This window comes from Sminthopsis crassicaudata, chromosome 4 (assembly GCF_048593235.1).
Source record: "Sminthopsis crassicaudata isolate SCR6 chromosome 4, ASM4859323v1, whole genome shotgun sequence".
Lineage (NCBI taxonomy): Eukaryota > Metazoa > Chordata > Mammalia > Dasyuromorphia > Dasyuridae > Sminthopsis > Sminthopsis crassicaudata.
The window spans coordinates 104,130,255-104,142,722 of record NC_133620.1 but is presented as its reverse complement, the minus strand read 5'-3'; the positions used below and the strand labels follow the sequence as shown (position 1 = coordinate 104,142,722).

Genomic DNA, 12,468 nt, shown 5'->3' with positions numbered 1-12,468 from the left:
CCTGGGTGTTTCCTTGTATATATTGCTTCCTGGATTTTTCCCAGTTATTGGGGAGTTCACATCTTAAAACCGTAAGTACTAAAGCTTTCTGGAAAGGTTGTATTCTTGCCCCATCTACTGGAGAGAAAAATATCCTTTAGCAAGATGAATGACCCAAGTTTAGTGGGAATCTGCAACCTCTCAGCAAAGGGTCAAGGCTCTGTATCCTGTTGATTCTTACTGGTTTCATTCCCCAAAGAGGAAACAGGGAAGTTTAAAAAGAATGAGAGTTCCAAAATCCTACAACGAACCATTGTCCTGATTTTCCAAGACTGAGCTCAGATGGATTCTTCAGCAGAACTATAGTCCAGTTATAGACAACAAAACCTCATTGAGAGGTGAATGGAGTGAGCAACTCTAGGATAGAATTGAAAACATGTGAAAGTTCTGGATAGGAATGGAATTTTTGCTGTAGCCTCAGGAACAGAAAGCTTTAGTGTTTTAGATAAAGCTCTCAGTTCTGGCAAAGATTAGGAATGTTATGAGTTTTGCAAGGAAAGGGAAGTGGAATAAAATTTTTAAAGTTCACATCAATAAATATTTATTTATTCATTGTTTATTATGTTCAAGGCTGTGCTAGAAGATGGAGACATATAGACAAAGACTGAATAAGTTACTGTCTTCAAAGAATTTACAGTCTGGGGAATGGTGAGATAATGTACAAAAATAAATAAATACAAAGTAATTCAAAATAATTTTATAAAGGAGAGAGTATCAATAACTTGGAGAATTAAAAAAGCCCTCATGAAAGCAGAAGGCATCTGCTCAGAGAAAATCTAAGGATTTTAAGGCAAAGGTAAAGAGCAAGTACATTCTAGACATAAGACATTACTGGTATAACACAAGAAAGTAATCCTTGGAATGTTGTATATCAATAGGAAGCCAGTTTAACTGGAACACAGAATGTATAAAGGGAAGAAATACGAAATATTCTAGAAATGTAAGTGAGGACCAGAAGGTTAAAGATATCTGGCATAACAGGAGGTCAAATATTTCAGGGGAAATAACATAAAAAAGTGGCAAGGAAAGGATTTACCACTACCAAATATCAAGCTATTCTATAAAGCTGGAATTATTCAAACTACTTGGTACTACATTAAAAGAAAAAAGTTTATCAGTGGAATAGATTAGGTAAACAAGATCTAGAAGCAAATGAGCATAGTGTACAATGAACCCAAAGGCCATAAGAATATAACATAAAAATTCATTGTTTGACAATCCTGGGAAAACTGGAAAGCAATCAAGCAGAAATTAGTTTTAGAGTAACATCTCATGCCACATATCTTAAAATAGATACACATATAGCTTAAAATAGATACACATAGATATAAGAAGTCAAACTATAAATAAACTAGAGTGGAAGAGAATAAGAGACACATTTAACACCCATGGATGGGGAAACATTTTTGACCTAACAAAAATAGAGATAATTGTAAAAGATGAAATTGATAATTTTATTACATAAATTTGAAAAACTACTACACAAGCAAAATCAATGCAGTTAGAATCAGAAATCAAACTTACTGGAATAAAATCTTTGCAGGAAATTTCTTTTTACAAAGATCTGATATTTAAAACATACAGAGGATATATATATATACATATATATATGACAAAAGAGGTAGTTTCAGATAAAACTGGTAAGACTTATATGCACTGATGCAGAGCGAAGTGAGCAGAACCAAAAGAACAATTTACATACTGACTAAAATAATGCAAATGAAAATAATTTTGAAAGAATTTAGAAATATATTCCATTCGATGACCAATCATTACCCCAAAACACTGATGATGAATTATGTCTACTACCTCTAAGAAGGTGATACTAAATATTAGAAGTACACAACATGACATGGGTTTATTTTGGTTTTTGTTTGTTTCCAACTTGTTGGGGTTTTTTTGGAACAGTAAATAAATGGATTTTTTTTTTTTTGCTTAACTGTACTTATTTGCTTCAAAAGAATTTTTTTTTTGATGGGAAGGGAAGAAGTAGGAAGGAGGTGATAGATGGTGATAGTGGATAAGTTTGGTAGTGATGCCAAAAAAAGAAAAGAAAACATTTTAATTGTACAGGAGAACAGAATAAAGTTAAAAATAGGACAGAAATATGGATATCCCTAGTACTATTATTTTAAATTTCTTACACGTTTTTCAAAACCAGATAGAATAAAAGTTCAGTTTCATATACAATCATCTGTTTTTCTTTGCATATGAATATGTTCATGTTTATTGATGCCTGTTAAGTTCATAATATAAAAGAAAATTTTTTTACAAAGAATTTTGAGTATGGGTGTGACTTAGATCTGAACTTTGGTAATTATCAATTTGGCAACTATGACTTCTCTCCTTAAGAAAATTAGAAGTATTAAACATATTTGTTCCAACCACAATGCAATGAGTTATATTTTATGAAGAGTCTCTGAAAAAGGTTGAAAATTAATCATATAGAATTAATGGTTTAAAGAACTCATTATAGAAACAATAAAGAATTTCACCAAAGAAAGAAAATGATGAGACAATGACAAGATTTTTAAGATTTATCAAAAAATCCGGAATAGAAAATAAATTTTCTAAACAATTTCTTCATCAAAAGATAAAGAACAAATCATGGAATTTGGGTGTAGAACTTTTTTTTTTTTTTTTAAGTCAGAAAACAAATTAAAAAACATCAACTAAATATCAAAGTACAAAGTCTAAAATTCAAAGAAGTTATTAACAAAGTTGAAAACAAAATTCCTATTGAATAAATAAAACTAGAAAATTTAAAAACTGAGAAAATAGAGAACCATGTGTTAATTTTTAAAATAGTTCTTTTTATTGTAACAAAGAACTGGAAGCTAAAAAGATATCCAACAGTTAGGGAATGGCCAAATAAATTATTGTATATTAGTGAAATAGAATATTAATGCATTACAAGAAATAACAAAAGAGATGGTTTCAAATCATCCTGTGATGATTTGTATGAAATCATGCAGGGTGAAGTGAGCAGAACCACTAACAATAACATTGTAAATAAAATCAATTTTGAATGCCCCAAGAAATCTGTCTCCAAAAAAAGAATCCAGAGAACTGAAGAGGAGTTTCTATCTGACAGGACTGATAGACTCAAGATGCAGAATGAAACATATATTTCAAAACATTGAAAACATAGAGATTTGTTTTGACTGCTTTTTGTTACAATAATTATGTCTTTCTTTTACTTTGAAGAGAGACAGGAGCTAGCAATAAGGTTAATTTTAAGAAGGAAGATAAGACAAAAGGAAATCTTTGAAACAATTTAAAAATATACAGAAGAGAACATAAAATTAAAATTACATGAAGACTTCAGATATTTGGTTTGGTTTTTAAAAATAAGCTGAATAACATGTTTATTTTCATATATTATAGTTTTTCTGTTATTCTCTGTATATAGAAAGATTGCTTTCCTTGTCTTGTTTCTTCAATACAGCATTAAAAATTGAAATTTTAAAATGTAGTCCCTAATGAAGAATTTTGAGAGAAAAGAGAAAAAATTGAAGGCGGCCAGTTAGGAAGCTATTGTGACAATCTAAGACAGAAGTGATGAGTGCCTGAACAGGAATATGGGCTCACTGAGTGGAGGAAATGGGAAGGATCCTAAAGTTGTAGAAGCAGAACCAGCAAAACTTGGAAATTCATTGGATATAAGAATTTAAAGAGAGAAAAACTCAATGATTTCAAGTTTATGAAACTAGGTAACTAAAAAAAGATCATGTTTCCATCAATGAAAAATGGGGAAAGTTTGGAGAAGATATGGTTTGGTGGTAAAGGTGGAGAGGATCATATAAATGGGTGTCTTTTTGGACATTTCTTTCTGCTTGTTGATCACTGTATTTCAGCCTTTTTTTGTTGGATCATCTTCCCTTTAACCAGATGTTTCCCAAACTTCTATCTTGTCTCTTCTTCTCTACTTCTATAACAAAACTCTTAACCCTGGGTTGACACACTTCTTTGAAAAAAATTTTTATTTCAATATAATTGATTTTCTTTGTAGTCTTATATATTTTATTTTGTACATTTAACAACATTCTGAAGAGGGATCCATAAGCTTCATCAGACTGAAAAATGAATCTATGATTAAAAAAAAAAGATTTAAAGACTCCTGATATACATCTTCCTCTTGATCTTGATAGCTCCTATGAATTCTCTTATTGTCTCTAGACAAATGCTTCCCAAATTTTATAGTTCCAGTCCTAAGGTCTTTTCTGAGATTCAGTCCTATATTACCAATTATGTGCTGAACATTTCCAACTGGATATCTGTATCCGATAGGCATCTTTCTGCATCTGATAGGCAACTCGATACATCCAAAACAAAGTTCATTATCTTCTTCCCAAATCCATTCCTCCTCAAAACTCCATTTCTCTTGAAGGCACAACCTTTCTTCTAATCACCCAGGTTTGCAAAGTTGGAGTCATTCCCCCCCCCTCCCCATATCCAATTAATTATCACCCTTGTCACTTCCCACCCCATTGGTTTCCATTTCCTGGGAGATGGTTATATAAATTATGGCATATTACTATAATAGAATATGCTTATGCTATAAAAATGATAAAGAGGATGGTTTCAGGGAAACTTGGGAGACCTGCATGATTAATGTAGTGAAGGGAGCAGAAATATAATAATTTATATAACATAAACAGAATTATAAAGAAAAACAACTTTGAAAGACCTGATAACTCTGATCACTGCAACGACCAGCCATAATTGCTGAGAACTAAGGATGAAGCATGCTACCTACCTTTTGACACAGAGAAAATGGAATAAAGATGCTAAATGAGATATATATTTTTGGACACAACCTATATGAGAATTTGTTTTGTTTGATTGTTCCTATTTGTTATAAAGGCTATATTTTTCTTTTTTTCCCCAACGGGGAGAGGTAGGAGAAATAGGAGAACTAGGGACAGTTTTTTTTTTTTGAAAAGGAAAAAAAAAAAGAATGAAAAGAAACATTTAAAATATTTAGTTTTTTAAATTTTTCCTTAGTTACATGTAAAAACAATTTTTAACATTTGTTTTAAAACTCTGAATTCCAAATTTTCTCCATTCTTTCTTCCCTACTTGCCCTCACTGAGAGGCAAGAAAATTGATATAGATGACACTGGTGTAGTCATCCAAAACATTTCCATATTAGTCATGTTGTGAAAGAAAATATAGATCACATATATATGTATATATATATATATATATATATATATATATATATATATATATGTAAACACTTCAAGAAAAAATTTTAAAAGTTTTTAAAAGTTAAATCTATATACCTGAAAAGCAAAATGTATATAAGAGCTTCATTTTCATGAACTGTTCCTCTTTTATGCTTTACTAAAATTTTGTTTGTTGTTTTTTAAGTTCAGAACATAAAAAATAAGCACCTACTATATCCAAAATGGCAACCAAAAAAGGAAACAATGGTTTTATTAATGGAAATGGCATTAAAGGAGAGGTCTTACCATCTGTTTTGCTGTGATATTCTAAAATCATTGGGTCTTGCCTTCTTGCTTACAACTGAAGCCTCATAAATATGACATTGTGTTCTATTAGAATGTGAGCTCTTTGAGGGTAGGGATAACCTTATTTTTCTACTGGTATTCCTGTGCTTGGAATAGTCTTTTATACATGTGGATACTTAATAAATATTTATGTCGATTAACACTCTCCCATCCATCCTCATTTCTCCATTCACAGTCACCATTCTAGTTCAGGCCCAAATCACATGTTGTCTGGACTATTGCAATAGTTTTCTAATTTCATTTTTCTTCATCTACTTCCCTTTATCCATCCTCCATACCAACCATTCTCAAACTTTTTGATCTTAAGCTCCCTTACCGTCTTAAAAATTATTGAGAACACCATGGAGTTTCTACTTATATAGAGTCATATATTTACCACATTAGAAATTAAAATTGATATATAGTTGGAAAAGAGAAGAGGGCAGCTAGGTGACACCATAGGGCATAAAATGGAAAACCTGAGTTCAAATTTGGCATCAGATACTTATTAGCTGTGTGATCCTGGGCAAGTCATTTAACATGTTTGTCTCAGTTTCCTCATCTGTAAAATGAGCTGGAGAAGGAAATGACAAATCACTCTAATATCTTTTCCAGGAAAACCCCAAATAGCATCATGACTAATAGGACATGAAAGAAGAATGAAAACAATGCCGCCATTTTGAGAGCTACTACTTCACACAGTTATGAAAATAATTTCCCTAGAACTCAAATCTCACCATATTACCTCCTTTCTTACCCAATAATATTCTATTTTTCCAAATACATGTAAAAATAATTATCAACATTCATTTCTGTAAAACTTTGTGTTTCAAATTTTTCTCCCTTCCTCATTTTTCTGTAAGATGGCAAATAATCTGATATAGGTTAAATATGTGCAATCCTTTTAAACATATTTCCATATTTGTCTGTTTTCTAAGAAAAATCAAACCAAAAGGGAAAAAAACACAAGAAAAAACAAACAAAAGAGGTGAAAATACTAAGTTTTGATTCACATTCAGTCTTCACAGATCTCTCTCTGGATATGATTGTCATTTTCTATCCTAAGTCTATTGGAATTTCCTTGAATTATTGCATTGTTGAGAAGAGCCAAGTCCATTACATTTGATCATTACATAATTTTGCTCTTGTGTACACTGTTCTCCTAGTTCTGCTCACTTCATTCAGCATCAGTTCATGTAGGTCTTTCCAGGTTTTTCTGAAATCATCCTGCTTATATGATTTCTTATATAATGATAATATTGCATTTCCTTCATATGAAATAACTTATTCAGCTATTCCTTATCTAATGGGCATCCATTCAATTTCCAATTACAACCATTTCACTTCCTAAAGAATCTTTTTGGTTCCCTAATGCCTAAGCTACAATAATTCAATTTCATTCTACTTACAGGAATGCTGATGTTAAAAAATTATATTCTCCTGTGAATGATTTAGCTATTCTCAGCTAATAGATCTAAGATAATCCCAAGGGAGTCATGAAAAATGCTATCTACTTCCAAAGAAGGGACTGATTGTATCTAAATATAGACTGGGGCATTCTCCTCCCCCCCTTCTCTTTGCCCCTTTCTTTCTCCCCCTTTTTCTTGCTCTCTTCCTTCATTGCTTCTCAAGTCTTTTTGTACAAAATATAGAAATGTTTTATATGATTACACATATATAGCCTATATCATATAGCTTAAGGATAGAATTTGGAACTCTAAACTTTTTAAAAAATGAATATAAAAAATTGTTTTTCCATGTAATTGGGAAAAAATAAAGTATTTTTAAAAATTTTGTTTTCAATTTGCAGAGGTTATTTTGATACAACTACATTGACGTAGATTTTTTCCTGAAATTTCATGTACTTGCAAGACTTTAATACTTCTAAGCAAAATAATCTGATTATTCAAACTTATCCTTTGGTCCATTACTGAAAAGATACTGAGTCAAAAGCAGCATTGACTTTTAACAGAGATATTTGATCACAGTCTTTTAGGAGAAAAAAAAAAAAAAGAGTACCTTGAAAAAAAAAAATGAGCATCTAACAAAAATTAGTGGAGAAACAGGCAGTGAAGGTAACAGCCCCAGTGGCACTTGAATATATATAGTGTCCTGTAAAGCTTTTATATTGTTACAGTATTTAACTTTGTATGTGTGTATATGTCAACTATATAACCATTTGTAAAGCTCCTCATTTTTTTGTGTATTTCTCTTATCTAGCACGGTAGGATGGGCTAAACAGATGTGCAATACCTGTCTAATGAATTAAGAGAATTGAATTCAAACTTCACCCCCATATAGTCACAAATACAAAGACAGTAAAGAATTTCAGAAAAATGCTTTAATGCAAATAAGCATCATTGCAATGGCTTGTGTGCAGTACAATCAGAAAGAAGAGATGAGTTTGCTTATATACTTTTCTTAAGTATAAACTCAAGAAAATTTAAACCATTCTTCAAAAATAATGCAAGTAGTAACTCAAAATAGATGCCACTTCTCCATCCCCACTCCATCCCACAACCGGACACTCTCAAGACTCTATGGCTGAAAGTGTTTTTCCTTCCTGTCCCGCCAACTCCCAGATATGAGACCACTGCATAATAACAATTCCCACTCTCCCCTTCTTCCATCACATTCACCGTATTATATTCTAGACTGGCTTCAAAGAGTCTAGAGCCATCCAGAAATAAATGGAGAAAAAAGCAATTAACCAGTGCCATAAGTGATTCTGGGATGCACATTTATAAAATAATATTTAACAAGTTGTAGTTAGTAATGCCTCAGGAACGTCCAGCTTCCTTCCTTTCCATTGCATGAACATTCTAAAATGGCAGTGGCAAAGGAGGGGACATCCTGGAAGGTGAAGCTAACTCTACAAGATTCTCCTGGGAGAATATGCTACTTTTTAGTAGATTAGGTGGACTCTTTCAGACCTGGCCAGCATCTGATTTAGATCTCTAATCACCTGATGGAGAAAAGATTTTCCTCCTAGAGACTGAATAGAGTTACTACTACTTCAGGTAATCATCCCAGGGTGCTGCTTAAGTCTGACCTTGTTGTTTTTTTTTCACTGATGGCTTGAACTGAAACAAAAACATAGACAAAGAAAATCATATTGCCAGATTCTCTTTCATTCTTAATAATCTATAAAGTGCTGCTAGGGTTGCAAGTTTCTTTCATGCTCCATCTGGAAAGTGGGGTGAGGGAAGGAAGAAAAAAATCAGGAAAATGGGTTGACAGGGAAAATTCTCTTTTTGCAAGTGCATACACCCTACAATGTGTTAGAGACTTTTAGTACAGCTTTATCAAAAATTTGCTCTGTGACCCTGGACAAGTCACAATCTCTAAAGGTCTCAGCCATTCAAACTCCATAAATTCAACATTTTAATGCCTTTACATGCTAGGGATTAGAATTACAAAGACAAAAAAGGAAACATTCTCTGCTCTCAGGGAACACTGCAAAATGAGAAGGAAGAATGATCCCATTTAGTCTTTTCTTCCTTTTTAATCAGGAGACTGAATGCAAAACTACGCCAGAAAGCAACGTGAAATTTTTACAAACTCTTCCATTATTACAATAGTGGCTGTCTTGATAATGCTTATAAAAATATTTGCCAGGGTTTATATACATGCCCCTTGCTCAGGAGGAATTTTCTTAACAATATTCAACTTTATGACTTTATTCACTGAATCAGAAATTTCCTCTAACAAGAAGATAAACAGATCTTATTTCTATTACTCATCTAGACGCTTCTAGAAACTGTTTAATGCACACATTGAAGCTCAAATTGACCCACTGATTTTTTTTGGTCTGGATCTGTGTAATCATTGGTATTTGCACCTTCTTCTAAGGCACAATAGCAGCAGATTAATATTCAGCAATCAGTGCAGCAAATTTAGGATTACAGATCAATTTGAAGCTGAGAAGAACTTTAGGATTATTGGATCATCCATTTAAAGCTGGAAAAGCCCTTCAATCAATTAGTCCAATCCCCACATTTTACTGATGAGGAAGTTTAGGCCCAAGAGGAGTGGTTACACAGATATAAATGGTATTTTTGAAGTCCTAACAAATTTAGGCTAATTATTTTTTATTAAAGCTGCTCACTATGTGTTCATAAGGTGCTATACTAGGCACTGGTCCTTAAAGCAGTTGATTATATTGAAAATATAAGTATAGTCTACTAATTCATTGTTTATAAAATAGGCAGTTTTAAGCCATCAATCTTTGAAACAGTATTATTAAATGTTTTCTATTTTATTGTCTTGTTTGGAATTTGTCATTTTCTCCTGAGTGCCCAATTTAAAGGATTTGTTATATTCTAAAACATTTTATGACATTTGGAAGTTAATTTTTTTCTTCAGAAAAATGATTATATAAAAGGAACTCAATGGTGGGGGGAAAAGGATTCACTTAAGGAAAATTCACTTTACAAAAAATCTTTGCTGGAAAAACTGAACCCCACAGAATATCAAGTTGGAAAGACTATTCAGAGGTCATCTGGTCCATACCATACCTAAGCAAGGTAAAAAACACACACTACAAGGGGTTTGCTTGAAGACATCTAATAAAGAGGATTTCGTTATCTGGGTAGCAAATCCAAATGCCTTGCAAGGATTAAACAAAGCAAAGAATCAAAATAAAAACAACACCAGATGCATACAAAAAGGCAGGGAGTAAGAGAAAAATTTCCAAGTATTGGCTTCCGTAGCCTGGTTAAAACATATCACCTGTTCCAGAGAAGACTGAGGGGCTACTTGGATGCAAGGATATATGCATAACCCCTAATCACTGAAAGCTGAACTGCCCGCAGCTCAGCTCTAAACATGTTGAGTAAATAAGAACTTTCTCCCATGTGATACCAAGATCACATGGGAAAAGTTCTCTTTTTATTTCTTTCTTTCTTCCATGTGCTCTTTTCCCCACTGACTTCCATCCCCATATTATGCTTATCTCAGTGATTGCTTTTAAAATTATAAACAGAGCAAAAAATTTAAAAGATCATTATCCTTATAAGACTTTCCAGGTTTGCCTTACAAGTTTTCTGACTGCCATGCAGGGTAACCTGTACCCCTTTTTTCTTCTATAGTCAAATGCAGAGCAAGAGTCCCGTAGCCTTTAAGGGAAACCAAAGGGAGCCAGCTCCCAAACCCTGAGTGCATCTGCTCTGCCCTTACCCTTAGAAGCCCTGACAAAGGAGCTGGATGGGCTCCTTGACAGGCCAAGTGTGGGAGGGTTGGCAGGCCAAGCTGCTGTCCTGGTGCCTTGGTGACGGCTTCCTTAGTTAGTCACAGCCTCCTTGGAGACCATAAGGCTCTAAGACAGACCCTGTCATTGAGGGCCTGATAGTTTGATGCAGAGAAATTTCAGGGAAAGTTATTTCCTAAAATAAAACAAAAACAAAAACAAAAAAAACTTTTTTCATTGCCAAAAGGAAGGAAATAGGATGTTAATCTTCCTCTCACCTGGAATTGTGGTCTTCTCCAGCTATGAGAGGCACACGGTATCAGGTTGGGGAAAAAACAATATTGGAAAAAATAATAACTATAAGGGAGAAATAAGGAGCAAGCATGGACTTATTATCTTGGAAGGCTTTTTAGGTTAATTCTGCTCTCATGGAGTCTAGGTCAAAAAATCTAAAATCAAGACAAATAGTTTCAAAACAAAAGATTTTCCTTTGAAGTGATGCCATTTCACCAAAGGGACCGATCCCCAGATCTCTTCCTTCTGTTTCTCAAGAAGGAGGAAATGTATTGCAAAAGTGAAGATGGATTCTGGGCTTCAAAGTTGACTGTCTAAAAGGGATGATGACAAATGGCCAGGATTAAGCTCTAATCTTTGTAGAGGTCAGTTCCCTTACCAGGTAATAACTAAATTCAGAAAGTTGTCTTAGTGCCCACAGATTAAAGCAGTCAGTCAGATAAAGACACAGGCAGCCATAGGTGGGGTGTGGAGTGCCTAAATAAAAGCCAGAATAATCCATGCAGGCTAAATCCATTGAAGAGAGAATTACAAACAAAATGAAGCTTCCATTCAGAGAAGTTGGTGCAGCACATCAAGGAGTCTGGGATATACTGGGGCTCTGAGTTTCCCAGTCTGGCTGATTTTCACGTTATTCATTGAAGAGAAAAAGTGGTTATATTTGCCATTTGTTTTCCAGGCCTCTTCTGAATGGTCCCCGCTGCCCCACTGCCCCCACTTAGCTTCCTGTTCTAGCCCCTGCATCGATGAGGTCCCAAGCTTGGCAGCGAGCAGTAGGTCTGACTGTTGTCTCCTGGAGAGTCTGGCCCTGGCCTCCTTATCCAAAGGCGGGCATCTTGAGGGGCTCTGGGGGAAAAGTCCCTTCACATGACCAGCCCCATTTTTGCCTAGGAGAGCCAGAGAACAAGAGAGAGAGAAAAACAAAAACAAAACAAAAAACAAAACAAATTACTATCATGACAGAAGGAGAAAAGGAGACCCACCTTATTGCCTTTTCTTCACACTATACATATTTCCTCTCTCTCTCTCTCTCTCTCTCTCTCTCTCTCTCTCTCTCTCTCTCTCTCTCTCTCTCCTGAAATTTGGTTAACTCAAAACAACAAAATGATAGCCTTTTAACAAGAGCAGGTAAAGTATTTAATTTTTTTTCCTTCTCTTAAAATCTATTAAACTTCAGGCCTTATATCAAGACATCTTTCTTAGTTTGTGATGAATTATGTAAGTATCTCAGTAAAAGTAATCTGATCTCGGCAGCAGGGAGGAAACCATACCAGAGTAGTCATGAGCTCTGGCCCACTCTAATCCCTTATAGCAGGAACCAGTAATGAGGATCCTTCTCCCAATGTGCTTCCTCTGGAGGGTTCTTAATGCTTTCTTTCCATACTTCTGACCAGCTGGCACAGAGTAATCATCCCCCTGGTACTGCCTGCC

At 34.1% G+C, this 12,468-nt stretch overlaps 1 protein-coding gene across 2 annotated transcripts in view; it reads right to left on the bottom strand.

Annotated features, from left to right (window-relative positions):
- Window positions 1–7,881: 7,881 nt before the first annotated feature.
- The window catches only part of PFKFB2 (6-phosphofructo-2-kinase/fructose-2,6-biphosphatase 2), a 40,383-nt gene continuing 35,796 nt past the window's right edge, over window positions 7,882–12,468 (bottom strand). For both annotated transcript variants that reach the window (XM_074309023.1, XM_074309026.1), the window contains one exon: window positions 7,882–11,924. Coding sequence is in view for 1 of the 2 variants with exons in the window: in XM_074309026.1 (XP_074165127.1) it covers window positions 11,901–11,924 (24 nt within the window). In the remaining variant the exon portion in view is untranslated. The remainder of the gene's footprint in view (window positions 11,925–12,468) is intronic.